Here is a 16,855-nt window from a genome sequence, read left to right as displayed (position 1 = left end):
CAATATTTGAGTACTAACCCATTATCGCCAGTGTCCTCTTATGAGGACACCAAGATTTTTTGGTTAAAAAAGAAACTGTATTCGATATTTTATGACTCTTGTTGTAGGGAGATATTAGTGTAACCTTTCTATCAATTATGAAGTACCGGTAAACTATTAAGATATCTTAACACTTGAAATTATAAGCAAGGTTTTCTTATGGTCTATAAAGAAGTGTTTTGCACATTGATTAAATTAGAGCGTTGTTCTCTGTGATTTCCATTTGTGACTTCTGTATTGCTAGAATATTACAGACTAAGCTGCTAGTTTTTTATACACCCATTGTTTGCTTTTATTTGCTGCATTGGCATTGAGTAATTGTTGTTGTAATCTGAGTGACCTCAGGTGAGGACACTGGGCGCTTGCGCATTCTCAAGGATTGTTGACCACTTGCTCATGGTGCATTTGTGAACTGCATTTTGCTTCTTCCACGGAAACGTGGTGAAAGAGAAGAGTTTGCTCCAATTCTTCCCGCTAGTTACATCGTTAAATCAAGAAAATGTTATCTCTGTACTGAGAAGAAAGCAGACTGGAAGAAAGACAATACCCAATATACAAAACTGCGAGATAAGAGAAAATACTGAGGTGAAACTGGAGAGAATGAAGTAGGAACTCCAATCTCTCTCACGAAAAGAAATTTTTGAAAATTTTTTTGTGAAGAGATATTTGAACATATTGTAAGGGAAACTGTTTGATATCTTGGAAGTAAAAGAATATCCCAGATTTTACTCTCTGCCCTCATGAACTAAGGGTTTTTGTAGGGTTTCTTATTTTTACTGGATACCACAGATTACCTTCAGAAAGAGCGTATTGGTCTAAATATGAAGACTTAAGTGTAGAAATTGTGAGGGAAGAAATAAATATCTGAAGTTGACGAGATCATGTTTGCAATAATGATCTTCTCAAAAAAAAAAAAAAAAAGATGATGAATACAACTTTCAACAGTTCAGAGTGTATGAAGAATGTCTAGCAGTGGGTGAAATTATAGTGAAATACTGCAGACATAATTACCTGAAACAGTTCATCAAAGGCAAGCCTATTCGGGTACAAGTTATAGGCCCTGTGTAGATCTAGTGTTTACTGTTCAATTTCATTCTATATTATGGAAAAAATCAGACTGAGGGTGAAAGACAGAATATCATCGTTGCCGGGACAAAACCTCCTATGTGATAATATTTTTGAAGATATACTGACACCCAGTACATACATTATGAAGAGCGAGAATGCCTTGACAATATTCACACAATATTGTACCTTAGATGACAGAACCTTACCGGCCAAAGTTCTAAGCTAAAATATTTCACGTTTTGTCCCGGCAGCGACGATATGTTACAAGGATCCCATGTTGTTCTGAACGCGATAAACTGTGTAGACAATCCTAGGAGTCACATTGTGTTCTTTGACAACTTTTTTACTAAAGGAGAACTTCTGATTCATCTCTGATATCTTGGATATAGAGCAAAAGGTTCTATAAGGGAAAACTACATATTATGTTGTTGAAGAGTATAGATAAAGGTTGACTAATGAATAACATTCTGCTTTGCACCATTCAGAAAACTGAAAGAATGCTAATAATTTGCACTACTTTTACTAGCACTGGTAGGTCTAGAGAGTATTAAATTCTATGAAGAATTTCTAAAAATTGATTAAATTATTACTATTCTCACTATTATTATCTTATATTGCTGATCTGTCTTATATAATGATGGGTCATTGCATCCCAAGAAAATTAGAAAGTGACCCTGTTACTTTTGCTGAAGGAACTCACTCTTTCCTCCTTTGGTGCAGGGCCCTTTCAGTGCTGGGCCTGGGGTAACCACTCCTCTTGCCCCACCCACAGGACAGCCCTGATTGGAAATTGAAGTTTCTATAACTTTTGTTATGTACAGGTTTTAGATGGAACAAATATTTCCAGAGATGTTTGAAAGTTTGTGAAAATGTAATAATTGTAAAAATCTCCATTATTATTGTTCATAAGGTAAAAATGCATAAAACGTAAAAGATTTGAAATAATATTTTACACAACTTTTATAAAGTACAGTTTTTTGATACAGTTAATAACTTACTGTTATTATTCTAATTAAACCGTTAATATTAACGAAGAAATTTAACATTTCCTGCTTTGGTCCTTATAATATTGCTCCACCACTGCTCCACCACTGTGTACTAATCGAGTTATATGCAGCTTCTCCAGATGTCCCTGAACTTAAATGTTGAGTTTCAAGGAATTCTATCAAGCCATTTTCCCTCGATATACAAACAAACAAACAAACAAACAAACAAACAAACAAACAAAAATTGAATTAAAACTCACTTTCAATTTTTGTATACCTAATCGGAGACATGTATAAAGTATGAGGAAACATTTTGAAGTGTACAGACAAAATTGTAGTTAATGAAATGTTCTGTGAACAAATTGATCACCTTAATCATTTTCATGTCTGGCTACATGGCTAAATGGTTAGCTTGCTGCAGACCTTTGGTCAGAAGAGTCCTGGGTTTGATTCTCGGCCAGGTCGGGGATTGTAACCTTCATTGGTTGATTCCGATGGTTTGGATGCTTGGTGTGTGAGCAATTTTCAGCATTAGATTTCATTGTAGGTAGGGCACCATTTTCACAGATGCGCAGGTTGCCTATCAGGCATCTATAATTCCAATATAAATGGTCCAAGCATCTACTCGAAAGACCTGCACCAGGCCTCTCCATAGGCCACACACTGTTGTTGTTGTGTTGTTGTTGTTGTTGTTGTTATTATTTCCTTCGTGTAGGTAGTATCATTATCTCTACTACTTCTTTACCTATGTTACATACTTTGCAGGCTTGGTATCATGTATTCTTACTATTCTTTCAAATGTAATTTCTGATAAAACAGCATAAAACATTAGTGAATATTATGATTTAAATAATGTGATTAATTTGTTTGTAGATCTTAGAGAAATCTCTGAGGCTGCTATTTGAGAACCGTGATGTAAGTCTGGTGAAGAACTATGTTCAGCGTCAGTTTTCAAAGCTGTTGCAAGGCCGAACTAACCTTCAAGACCTAATCTTTGCTCGGGAGTACCGTGGAATGGCTGGTTACCGACCTGGTGCCTGTGTACCAGCTCTGGAGCTTGCACGGTAAGTTATAAGTGATGTGTTACCAACTGTTGATACTTTTTATTGAATAGGAAATTATATTTTGTGGTTTAGCTGTTGGCTTTCCAAAATGGCAGCCAAGGTTTGATTTCTGGTGATGTCATATTGGGGTATGTCCCTCCCGTGCTATATATCGCATTTACCCATGTAATGTTCCCCGTGTATAATTTTTTCGCTTATTTATTTTGAAGCTGAATTTTTAGGAAAAAAAATGTATATTTTTTCTGCCATGATTATGAAAAAGTTTTCTTTTATCAGTGTGTTCTTTTTTTGCAAAATGTGTGGTATTTTCAGTCTTCTTCTATGGCTGTGAATCATAGACGGTGAAGGCCAAGGACAAAAAGTGCATCAATGCATTTGAAATGTGGTGTTGGCAGAGGATGCTACAAATCCCTTGGATGGAGGAAAGATCTATCTCCTCCATAATAAAAAAAGCTGGGTATCCCGAAACATTTTCCACTCTTGTTAGACGGAGAATCCTGCAGTACTTTGGACATGTATTAAGAGAGAAAATAGCCTTGAAAAACAAGTTGTTCAAGGAAAAGTAAACGGTGTCAGACTGCGTGGAAGAGGTCCCAAAAGATGGATGGACCATATCAAAGACACAACTCACGCACTTCTTCGAGTGACAATTCGGAAAGCAGAAGACAGTAGGCAGTGGCGACTGCTGGTGGACACCATCAAATATTAAAAGTAAGCATGAGGTCACGATACTCGGACATGAGTTATGCAACTGAGAAGAAGACACTATTGAAGTTATTGTGCAGTATTTAAGTACAAAGCTGTTGTCAGGGTTACAAAGAAAATGAATGGATTATGGCCCTTAATTGTATGGTAAACAACACAACTTTTAGTGGGTACTTGGGTTACTCGTATGTTTAGAAACATAGTGTATGAACAAGACCATCGTTGATAGTATTCCAGATGATCTAGGTATAAGTAACCAGGGCCGCCACCAATTATTCAGTGTATTGATCACTTTGTTTGTAGTTTCTGTTCACAACATTATCTGACAACCAGTAATGAAACAATTACTTTTGATGCTTAATTATGTCAAGACTTCAAAACACTTCATTTCTTTGAAAATGAATGATGGTGTACACTGAGGCCCTACAACAAAGGCTACTACATTAAGAATACATTGTGTAGGTGGCATGTTCTGAAATCTGCATCATTTAACACATAGATAAACATATTATTTAACTTACGATCTAGCTGGGGAGAATGGAATAAAACGTTATGTTCATTTCCATACCAGGGGCGGCTTTTCAGGTGAAGTAGGTGAAGTGCCACTTCACCACTTATTTTTACCATAATGAATTACTTAAATTTATTTTTCTTATAACATTTGTTGGTTTTACGGAAAGAAAATGTTATATTGAATGGGCGTTTGGAGCACCTCATCACCTGATGAGAACCAGGGGAACTCACGAAAGCGCCGGCTGTCGGCCACAGTATGGCGCATGAGACTGAGTGAAGACGAGAGATTCCGCAGCTGCCTCTACCTCCCAAGTGCTCCCTCCCAGCGCTCGGCCTTGGCGGTTGCCATGACAACCGTGACATCACCCGCGTACTTTTCACATAGCGGAATGTGCTAGTGAAGTTGTCGGAAGAGCGGAATGTTTCGTCTTCCCTGCGTCATCCTGTGTGAAGTACGAGTACTTACGCATCATGGGTTATTCGTAGTGTTGTGCTGTTTTATTTAAACATGTATCCTATTTATGACAGTGTGCATTTTATTATAAACACCATTTTCACATTGGAGAAACGAAGATCAGAATTAAGTTCTACGTTTTGATCGCCCTACTGAATCACTGCAAATTTGTGCTACAAAAGAAGTGCAACATTCCGGTAAATCTTACAATCTTAGTTTCAAATGATCGTGGTTTAAGGAATTTCCATGGTTGTGCTCCTCTCCAGTTCTACAGAAGTTGTTTTGTGGGCCTGCTTGCCTAAATCTGTCGCTCGAAACCTAAACAAATACCTAAACATTGATCACATTGACATTTATAACCGAGATAAGTTCAGAAAGTTAATCAAGACATCTGACTCTCTCCAGTCACTAACAGCTAAATCACTGCGTCCAGGAGTAGGAGTGAAATGGACTCAAGAAAGAAAAGACGTCGATAGCGCTAGAATGGAGGAATACTGGGCTAAGAGGAAGAAAAAAAGCTCCCCAGTGTTAAGAACTATGTGGTCCATCGTAGGCCTGGAAGAAGAAGAAGAAGAAGAAGAAGAAGAAGAAGAAGAAGAAGAAGAAGAAGACGAAGAAGAAGACGAAGAAGAAGAAGGAGAAGAAGAAGAAGAAGAAGAAGAAGAAGAAGAAGAAGAAGAAGAAGGAGGAGAAGAAGAAGAAGAATTGTTGTTGTCATCAATTTTTCTTTGTTCAACTTGCTTATAGTAGAATATCCTTGGTTTTCAAGCTTGGTGTCTGCTGTAAAAGGAGATGGAGCATTGCTTATCTAAACTGTTATATTTCATGAATAGAAGAAATAGAAGTTGTACCAGTATCACTGCTTCTTAAGAGCAGTTAAAGGAGATAAATACAGAGAAAACAAAATGTCATTATTTTACTACTAATACAGGTGGTAAATTTTGACAAGGTTAGTGTTTCGTAATTTCTTTACAACCATTGATTTCAAATAAAACTGCATTTAATATCTATTCTGCACCCCACTGACTTCTTGATTTTGTGAATGTAGATTGAACACTTTACACAAACTGAATGAACTAATAATTGGGTAGCATGTAACATAGTTGAATCGTCCTAGGAATAATTTTTTTATATTCTTCTGTGAATTAATGCCAATATTGGGTTTTGGGCTCAGGCCAGTGTTTATAATGAAGCCTGGGAACATTTTCATTTACCACTGTTGCATTGTTCAGCATTTTCTATATATATCTTTCCTTATTTCTTTTACTGTGTGTATTTATTGATTGAATTTACCTACTTGTTGAAAGACATGGGTGATATTTCCTTCTTTCATCCTCCTTTCTAACTACGATGCTACACATAAGCTGTCCTAATATCATACCTTTCTAATCTCATGGATGTTTTGATGGTGGTGCTTGTTGTTTTAAGGAGCCTAACATTGAAGGTCATCGGCCCTCATGGATGTTTTAATGTGCCATAAATGCTACCAGCCTTTGCCTCTCCTTAGATCCTTGCATTGGAATCAGTCCAGATGAAAGGTAGCTTCAATACAAGGGGGACCATATTCACTCCACCCATCCTCTCTGGAGTATGTACCAGTTTGTTATATCATTTTGCTTAGGATTCTACTACCTATTAGCAGTGGACAGAGCACTGGCTTTCTGAGCCTTGGTTGGTGAGTTTGCTCCTGACTCAGTTCGGTGGTATTTGAGACAGTCAAAACCGAGCTCGATAGCTGCAGTCGCATAAGTGCGACCAGTATCCAGTATTTCGAAGATAGTGGGTTTGAACCCCACTGTTGGCAACCCTGAAAATGGTTTTCCATGGTTTCCCATTTTCACACCAGGCAAATGCTGTACCTTAATTAAGGCCGCGGTCGCTTCCTTCCCATTCCTAGCCCCTTCCTGTCCCATTGTCGCCGTAAGACCTGTCTGTGTCGGTGCGACCTAAAGCAACTTGTAAAAAGTTGAGACAGTAAAAAATGCCACCTTGGTAGCACAACCGCTGCAACCTTGATGTCTCATCATCATCATCTACTTTCTGCATGAATAATCTAAAGGTAATAGCAAAACATTTGCTTTTCCACATCTTTCTAATTTACTATGTGTGTATTTATTTCCTTTGTAAAATCAGTTAGTACAGAATCATATAGTACTGAATGGAAATAATGACTATAGAAGTCCTTCTGAAATGTCAATTTTTCCAGTAATGAATCTCATTTCACAGAGAAACCCAAAGTCTGTTTTTCAATGCATAGTATATATGAAAACAATGACGAAGTACTGGGGCATTACTAATGCTTCATAGTTTTCAAATAGCTTTGGAATTTGTGTTCAGAGTAGATGAAGGTGCTCAAGTGCCTCAGCCTCATCTTTGTAGATTTACTGGCATGTAAAAGAATTCCTGAGAGACAACATTTTTGGCATTTTTATGACTCAGAGACATGCATTTATGAGGAATTTTAGATTTTTATTCTGGCCACAAAGTCCAGTTCACTCTTATTCAGGAATTTTGTTGGCAGGAAGTGATACATTGGGAACAGAGCCAAGAATTAGTTTTTTAGTTTTTGTAATGTTTTATAATGGAGTATCTGCTCCTTGGCTGAATGGTCAGCATACTTGCCTTTAGTTCAGAAGGCCTTGGGTTCATTCCCAGCCAGGCTGAGGATTTTAACTGGGTATGATTAATTTCTCTGTTTTGAAGACTGGGTGTGTGTGTTTGTCTGAACAGGTACTTGTTCATATATACACAGGACACCACACGACCAACAACCAAAGAAATAATAGCGAATACATCCCTTCACAATAGGGCTGGCATCAGGAAAAGCTCCCCGCCATAAATCAGGGCCAAATTCAAATCAATTGTCAATGCCAGGAAATTGAGGAAGAAGCCAGAAAGAAGAATTATGTTTTCTAATCGAAATGGTAGCCTTATAATCCTATATTTACACTATTAGAGTCCTTATCTGCAGGAAATACAGAAGCCCTGCATCAAATTATCAAGTGTCTTGGTGTGGCATAGAAAAACAACTCTCTTTCAGTAATGATAATTATGTTTTGCCATGTAATGTTTCAGTGTATGTACAGTATGTATGTATGTAATGTAATGTAATGTAATGTATGTATGTATGTATGTATGTATGTATGTATGCATGCATGCATGCATGCATGCATGCGTGCATGCTTTACAGCTTTAGCAGTTTAAAAGAGATTTGTATCATTCCAGGCAGTGGTTGCAGACAGATAAACGAGCAGAACCTCGTGTTGGTGAAAGAGTGCCATATGTTGTGGTGAATGGACCACCTAACTTGCCTCTGATTCGTTTGGTACGATCACCTCATGACCTTCTTACAGACTATAGCCTCAGAGTAAATGCTCAGTACTACATTACACGAGTCATCATACCACCACTTGACCGATGTTTCTCTCTCATTGGAGCTGATGTAGAATCCTGGTAAGATATTTTCCTTCTTATATAATTAGGCTCAGGGAAGGTATTACTTCTCATTTGGATTGTTTAATTCCTTTTCTATTCATTTCTTAATCTAGAGGTAGATTTATTGAAGAAATCTGAGCTGTAAAAAGAGTACATCATTCTAAACAACTGCTTGAGATCTGATATATTTACTTTGATTTCCTTGCCACAATCAAAAGGAATCATGAATAAATGTGTATGTTTATATTAAGCTGTTATTTGTAAATTACAACTGGAATTTATATATAAGGTGGGGGCTCCCTAGCCAAGGCAGTAAAGGTATGTGTGGTTCACCTAGAAGGACATGGAATCGAACCCGTATACGTGCTGCCGTGTAATGCACAACAGTGTCAACATGCAGAATAAATACGGCCTACAACATAAAAGGAAGCCTTCACGCTCTTTCAAAATCAAGATATTAAGTATTGTAAAACAAATTGACACTTGATAATATTATACAAAACCAAATTAAGGAGCACGTCGCTGAAACAATTTTTATTTTTACAAAATGCATTTTACTGTCAACTCAGCATTAGTATATATTATGAGTCTTGTACATATATATTGAATATGCCTCGAATTGAATACTAGACAACTACCCAATTCTTCAAAACAGTGTCCAAGTCATTTCAAGACACCCATACTACCAGCAGAGGAACACGGTGAAACAAACTATGTAGTTATTACAAGAATAAACCCTCGAAATGTTTTAACCAATTAGCCATATGTTTTTACGCAAAATAGTGGATACTACTACTATCAGTGCGTACATAGCATTGCAAATTTTAATTTTTACGGGTCAAAGCCGGTACTGTGAATGATAGTATGTAAATAAATGTATTGATAAGGCGGAGGCTTCAGTATCAATCTTATGTTGTAGCTACAATCAATACGGAAATGAAACTTATAGATTATGATAAGCGCTCCTGATCCAGTTCACCCCCGCTTCTGACACAGTGGAACTCCCACTGCTTTTCCCTTTAAACAAACAACCCATGTACACAAATTAGCAAACCATCTATGAATAGAGTTGTTGGAGGGAGGGTCCTTCCTGTATTTCATTCAGAAATGTTGCTGGACTATGGTAATGGACCAATATTGATGATATTCAAGAGTACAGAATGCTTTCTCCTTACCGCTGATTGCCATTTTGTAAACACTGCTGTAGCTGCATGGGTAGGACACATAGCTCGACAAGACTACAACAGGTGGACCTCTAGGATTGTTCACTGGAGACCATGGGAGCACAAGAGAGGCATTGGAAGACCCCAGAAGAGATGGCTCGATGACATAAAGCTGTTGGCTTTAACACGCTGGTTCCAAGTGGCTCAAGACTGAAGACGATGGAAGCATACGGAAGAGGCTTACATCCAGCAGTGGATTGAAATAGGTTAGAAAAGAAGAAAGAAGAAGAAAGAAGAAGCTGTAGCTGCCATTTGATGGTAACTGATGTCACTATAGTCAGTGAAGAACAAAATTTTGAGAGTTTGTCTAAACATTGCTGCAACAATAATAATAGTATGTTTTCCATTGTTTCTAAAATAAAATTATGAAACCCCGACAGTCATTTTGAATAACCCTGCATGGAAACACGAGCATCCAAAATAAGCCTCAAACAAATAAATAAATAAACAAACAAACAAACAAACAAATCCGGGACCCTCTGAACCGAAGGCCTGACGCTATCAGCCAATGAGTTAGACACTGTACGTATTTTACACTGACTGACAGAGCAAATGCAACACCAAGGAGGAGTGGTTTGAAAGGGATGAAAGTTGGGGAAAAAACAGAGTCGGCACGGAAGAATAATTGATGTTTATTTCAAACCGATATGCAGGTTACACAATGCGCACGGCATCGACTCAGTAGGATGTAGGACCACCGCGAGCGGCGATGCACGAAGAAACACGTCGAGGTACAGAGTCAATAAGAGTGCGGATGGTGTCCTGAGGGATGGTTCTCCATTCTCTGTCAACCATTTGCCACAGTTGGTCGTCCGTACGAGGCTGGGGCAGAGTTTGCAAACGGCGTCCAATGAGATCCCACACGTGTTCGATTGGTGAGAGATCCGGAGAGTACGCTGGCCACGGAAGCATCTGTACACCTCGTAGAGCCTGTTGGGAGATGCGAGCAGTGTGTGGGCGGGCATTATCCTGCTGAAACAGAGCATTGGGCAGCCCCTGAAGGTACGGGAGTGCCACCGGCCGCAGCACATGCTGCACGTAGCGGTGGGCATTTAACGTGCCTTGAATACGCACTAGAGGTGACGTGGAATCATACGCAATAGCGCCCCAAACCATGATGCCGCGTTGTCTAGCGGTAGGGCGCTCCACAGTTACTGCCGGATTTGACCTTTCTCCACGCCGACGCCACACTCGTCTGCGGTGACTATCACTGACAGAACAGAAGCGTGACTCATCGGAGAACACGACGTTCCGCCATTCCCTCATCCAAGTCGCTCTAGACCGGCACCATGCCAAGCGTGCACGTCTATGCTGTGGAGTCAATGGTAGTCTTCTGAGCGGACGCCGGGAGTGCAGGCCTCCTTCAACCAATCGACGGGAAATTGTTCTGGTCGATATTGGAACAGCCAGGGTGTCTTGCACCTGCTGAAGAATGGCGGTTGACGTGGCGTGCGGGGCTGCCGCCGCTTGGCGGCGGATGCGCCGATCCTCGCGTGCTGACGTCACTCGGGCTGCGCCTGGACCCCTCGCACGTGCCACATGTCCCTGCGCCAACCATCTTCGCCACAGGCGCTGCACCGTGGACACATCCCTATGGGTATCGGCTGCGATTTGACGAAGCGACCAACCTGCCCTTCTCAGCCCGATCACCATACCCCTCGTAAAGTCGTCTGTCTGCTGGAAATGCCTCCGTTGACGGCGGCCTGGCATTCTTAGCTATACACGTGTCCTGTGGCACACGACAACACGTTCTACAATGACTGTCGGCTGAGAAATCACGGTACGAAGTGGGCCATTCGCCAACGCCGTGTCCCATTTATCGTTCGCTACGTGCGCAGCACAGCGGCGCATTTCACATCATGAGCATACCTCAGTGACGTCAGTCTACCCTGCAATTGGCATAAAGTTCTGACCACTCCTTCTTGGTGTTGCATTTGCTCTGTCAATCAGTGTATTATGTTCTTAAGTTGATGTATGTCGTACATTTAATAATAATAATAATAATAATAATAATAATAATAATAATAATAATTTTTTTTTTACGAGGGAAGTGTGGGAAATCTTTCATTAGACACTTGTGAGGGTCTGCACTCCACAAGCGTGTGAGATTCCTACTCACTAAAACCCACACACCCTTTTCCCACGACGTATATCTCCGCCCCGGAACAGCTCTCGCATTACTTCAGGGCGGTGTCGTGCTAATTTCTTAGGTTTCTTCTTCCTTATTTCTCCTTACTGCCGTTCATGAGCATTCATATCTCTCTTTTTCTGATGCAGGATGCCTTCTACATATACTGCTCTCTGATCCCAAGATTCTTGGTTTCGTAGCATCGCCTGCACAATAGTTTCTGGCGTCAACTCTCCTTGCTCAGTATATAAACATCTTCTCTGAGTTGACCAATGACAGCATACGAAAAATGTGTGAAATGCATCGTCTATATCATTGCAATAAATACACGCTGAGTCGCTCGCTCTACCTACTCTTTGTAGAAATTTCCGGAAGTATCCATGATCCATCAATAGTTGCGTAATGTAAAAGTTAACCTCGCCATGAGCTCGGGCAACCCAATCAGCTAGGCGTGGTATCAGCCACTTAGTCCATTTTCCTCAAGGATCTTCCTCCCAACTTTGCTGGCACCGCTCCATTCGTTGCCTATAAGCTAGCTCCTTAGCGTGCTTCTTTCTGAGCTCTCCTTTAGTTCGCCAGACGTCCTGTCTCTCTAAGGCAAGTAAATCAATCGGTGCTACCGCTGCTATCGTAAGGACCGCAGGTTCGGATACTGTGCGATATGCGCTTGTAATACGCAAAGCTGATCTCCGCTGTACTGCAGCTATCCTTCGCCGGTATTTTTCAAACTTCAGAGATTCAGCCCAGACTTCGGCACCATATAGAAGTTTGAAATAATAACAGTAAGTTATTTGTTAGACCACCTAATCAATACAAAATCTAGTCTTGGATGATTTACATAAATAATATGTAAATAATATGTAATAAGTTATTTGTTAGACCACCTAATCAATACAAAATCTAGTCTTGGATGATTTACATAAATAATATGTAAATAATATGTAAATAATATGTAAATCATCCAAGACTAGATTTTGTATTGATTAGGTGGTCTAACAAATAACTTACTGTTATTATTTCAAACAAGTATCATCAATACGGACCAAAAATGATATTTATTACATGTAATAAAACCATATAGAAGTGTCGAGTGAACTATCGACATCAGAAGTCATCGTTTGCTAGACTTCAGACCTTTAACGTTGCTCATTAATCTACTCAGCGCAATCGTTGTTTTCACCGCCTTATCTGTCACCCGTTTGATATGATCCCAGAAAGTAAGTTTGGTATCAAGTGTCACTCCGAGATACTTTATACTTCTAGATGTTTCAATTTCTGTTTGTCCAATATACATTGGAATGATGGTCGTGATCCTTTTTCTTATCAAGAGAACAATCTCTGTTTTATGATCTGCAAGCTGTAATCTGTGATTCGCCATCCAATCTTTCACCCGTCGCATTACTTGATTTAGCTTAAACTGAGCCAACTCCAAATTTCGAGCAACTATCCAAACAGCTATATCATCAGCATAGTCCACTAGCATTGTGTCTTCCAGCATCTCTAACCTCAACAATCCATCATACACTATGTTCCACAGATTTGGGCCAAGGATGGACCCTTGTGCTGCACCAGCTGTGAGCCATTTCACTCTCTGCCCATCTTCTGTGTGATATACTAGAGTACGATCTTTCAAATAATTTCTCATTATGTGCATGATATACTCCGGTAGTTTGAAAGTATTTTGAAGCGCTTCCAATATGTCATTCCAACTGATCGAGTTGAAAGCGTTCTTAACATCAAGGGTCACAAGGAGTGTCACTTTTCGAGAGTGATGATTACCCATGTGTGCCCTTTTAGCTGTATTCAACACTTCCCATACTGCATTGATTGTCGAATGCCTTCCTCGAAAACCATGTTGACGATCAGAGAGGTCCCCAGCTAGTTGAACTGCTGAAAGTATTCTTGGCTGCAAAAGTTTCTCTAATCCTTTACCAGCAGTATCCAGCATACATAAAGGCCTATAGCCCCCAGATTTTCCTTTGCTTATTAAAACTAGCCGAGCTGTTTTCCAGCGAACACTGAACACCCCCAATAGCAGGCAGCTATTGTACATTTTCAGCAGTAGTTGTGGACAGAAATCTGCTATCAGCTTTAATATTTCTGCTGGAATACTATCTGGTCCTGGGGCCTTTTTATTTCTAAGCGACCTAATCGCTCTCGTCAATTCTTCTCGTGTAAAAAGTGGCACATCATCTATGAAGTCATCATTATCAGCAGACCTCTCAGGATGATCTGGGAATAATGTATCCACAATATCCTTCATTGCATTTGAGTCCATGCTCGTGTTCGAGAAACTTCCAAGTTTTTTCATAACGATCTTGTATCCTAAACCCCATGGATCGTCATCCACTTCTTTAGCCATTTTCCACCATTTGTCGACTTTACTATTTTTGATAGAATTTCTCAATTCTTTCTTCGCCGACTTATACTCAGCTGTGAGTGAGGTGTCTTCTTGGCTGACTCGTGCTCTCTGTGCCTTCCGTCTAAGTTGTAGACAACGTCTTCTCTGATCAGCAATATCTTTGGTCCACCAGTACGCTGAACGCTTCTTGTTTCGTGATGTTTTACAAGTCATGGAAAGATCACATGCTCTCCGAATAAGCTCCACAGTGAGCTCAACACATTTCTCAGCGGCTTCTTTCCTTTTATAACAACATATTTGTTCCGTTATACTATCCATTTCATTTCTTAGGATAGCAAGAAATTTTTCTTTGTCCATACTTTCTATATTCCACCTGTTGGTTCATACGATGTAATATTAATCTGTGAAGTTTCAGGAAGAATACAAAAAGTAATATACTGGTGATCACTTCCCGTGTATTCTTCAATCACCCGCCAGTCATTGATATTCGACACGATGTCCTCAGATACAAAAGTCACGTCCGGTATGGTTCCTCTACAGCCCGGTCGTCGAAAAGTTGGCACATTTCCAATATTAGTGACCGTCAAACCCAGCCTAGCGGCCATCTCGATAGTTCGGTGCTCTCTAGAGTCATACTGTGGCATACACCATTCTAGTGCTTGAGCATTGAAATCACCAGCCACGATTAAACCGTTGTCAAAACCTTGTAATACGTCCTCTAGGCCGTCCAGCTTAGCCTGAAATTCAAATACTGACTCATTTGGCATAAAGTAACAGTTCACTAAAGTATATCTACCAGTGCGGACCCAAACAAAACCGTCTCCGCATCCTTGGTGTGGTACTGGGCATCTATCCAAATCTGGTATCCAAATTGCAGCTGTCCCACAATTATCCACGAACCATCCTGGGTGATCTCTGTCTTGATAAGGTTCAATGAGAAGAAATACATCTACTCCTATCTCAAAGGTCATCTGCGTCAAAAGATCATTGGCAGTTCTACTCCTGTGCATATTTGCCTGAATAACCTTCATCATTTACTGCTAGTTTTAGCCTTTTCGAGAGCTTCACGAAACGCTGTGCAGGCTTTTGAGCCAAGTACATGACTTCGATTAGCTTCGTCGACGTTAATGTCTGTGCAAATTATGCATCTTGGATTTGCTTTGCAACCTACCGCCCTAAGCCCGGCTTCTCCGCACTTAAAACAAATTGTGCTTCTATCTGCACCTTTGCAGTTTCGTGCATGGTGTCCATACGAAAGACATCGAAAGCAGCGAGATACCACGATCCTTTTTCGGATTCTACAATCCAACCATCCTATTTTAATTTTACCCATATCTAAAAGTTTCTGGGCCTCCTTATCTTCTATCTCAATGATAGCAAGTTTTTTCCCTCTGCTGTTCAGATTATTAATTGAGACTTTCAGTTCTCCTTCGAAATTTTGAAGATCCTGTCTTACAGCTTCCTCTACATCTAAAGCAGTGGTGATACTGTCCATGTCCTGAATTTCCAAGGTAGTGCGGGGAGTTAAAGTCTTCACATCGCCATCCGTTCCAAGGACATCCCTTAAAGATTTATTAAAATTGTCCCTGTTCTCGTTTTGTGTGTCTTTATTAAAAGCGAGAAGAATCGCCCTGGTCTGAGTTTTACGAATAGATCGAATACTCACACCGCTGTCTTCCGGTTTTATTTTACTCCAAATACCCTTCAAAACATCTGCAAAAGTCTTGCCGTTTGTTGGTTTGATAAGGACAGCATCAGAACGATCCCTTGATTTTACATGGGTCCATTTATCTTGTTTTTTCCCACTATCAATGACCTCCATTCTGCCAGAATCTACCTTATCTGTTAAAGGTTGGATATCTTTATCCTCCTTCATTTCCTTCTTCTTGTTTTTTTCTTATAGGAAATCTCGACCCATTTCTCCTTATCTTTCTCCTCCCCATTCGTCACTAACGGTGTCGTAGGCAATTCATTTATCTCTACGGTTGTTTTTTCCCGTTTTAGATTTTCCCTAGCTCTCTTCCAGGATGTCCTGCATGCTGCTCCAGCTTCGAGAGCTTCCTCCAATTTTCGCAATCCATTCTGGATTTCCAACTTAAGGTTCTTAAGCGGAATAGCTAGAATGCTTTTCACCAATGCCCTAGCGATCTCAAGATGTTCCTCCTCTTTGCACTGTTCCCACCATTATTATTTCCTCACTTCTCCCATTAGGTACTTGCGTCATATCCTGTGTCCCAATACTGGCACATTCAAGTACGTTTGCACTCCTATTCTGACACGAAAGAGAGAGCTCTACCGAATCTCTCTGAACTTCTACCTCCGTCATCATGCAAGAAAGGAATCTAACTGGCCGTGACTGAGCTGCGGCGGCGAAGGATCCTTTCTTTGATGTCGTATATTCCTTGAAAGCAACTTATAACCTAAATCCTGAATGATGAAACACTTATCTACAATTAATTTGTCTACAAGCCAACGAAACAATTTGATGAAGTTTTAAAACAATACTACAGGTACTAGAAGAATATTCTAGCTCAACTTCTAGTGACACATATCATTAATTACTTACGAATTCAACATAAGAAGTACACACATATTCACCCATCTTTCCATCACGCAATAATAATAATAATAATAATAATAATAATACTAATAATAATAATAATAATAATAATAATAATAATAATAATAATGTCATCTGAAAAGAATGGACAGAAGAAAGTTAACTAAAGAAATCTTTCACTTTTTTGATTCAAACCCCAAAACCACAATTCCCTGGTTTAGAAATACCAAGGAAGACCTGCAAATGCTACATATCTCAGCTGAAGATGCCCTTAACAGAGATCTCTTCCGCAAGAAAATATTGACGAATGGGCTAAAC

At 39.8% G+C, this 16,855-nt stretch overlaps 1 protein-coding gene across 1 annotated transcript in view; it reads left to right on the top strand.

Moving 5' to 3' along the window:
* The window catches only part of PolZ1 (DNA polymerase zeta catalytic subunit), a 409,350-nt gene that overhangs the window by 361,370 nt on the left and 31,125 nt on the right, over positions 1-16,855 (top strand). Inside the window, exons 28-29 of the mRNA XM_067138984.2 lie at positions 2,967-3,157; positions 8,055-8,282. Of these exons, the coding sequence (XP_066995085.2) occupies positions 2,967-3,157; positions 8,055-8,282 (419 nt within the window). The remainder of the gene's footprint in view (positions 1-2,966; positions 3,158-8,054; positions 8,283-16,855) is intronic.

The sequence above is a fragment of the Anabrus simplex genome, chromosome 1, assembly GCF_040414725.1.
Source record: "Anabrus simplex isolate iqAnaSimp1 chromosome 1, ASM4041472v1, whole genome shotgun sequence".
NCBI lineage: Eukaryota > Metazoa > Arthropoda > Insecta > Orthoptera > Tettigoniidae > Anabrus > Anabrus simplex.
The sequence above is the reverse complement of the archived record's forward strand: the minus strand, read 5'-3'. Positions and strand labels throughout refer to the sequence as shown.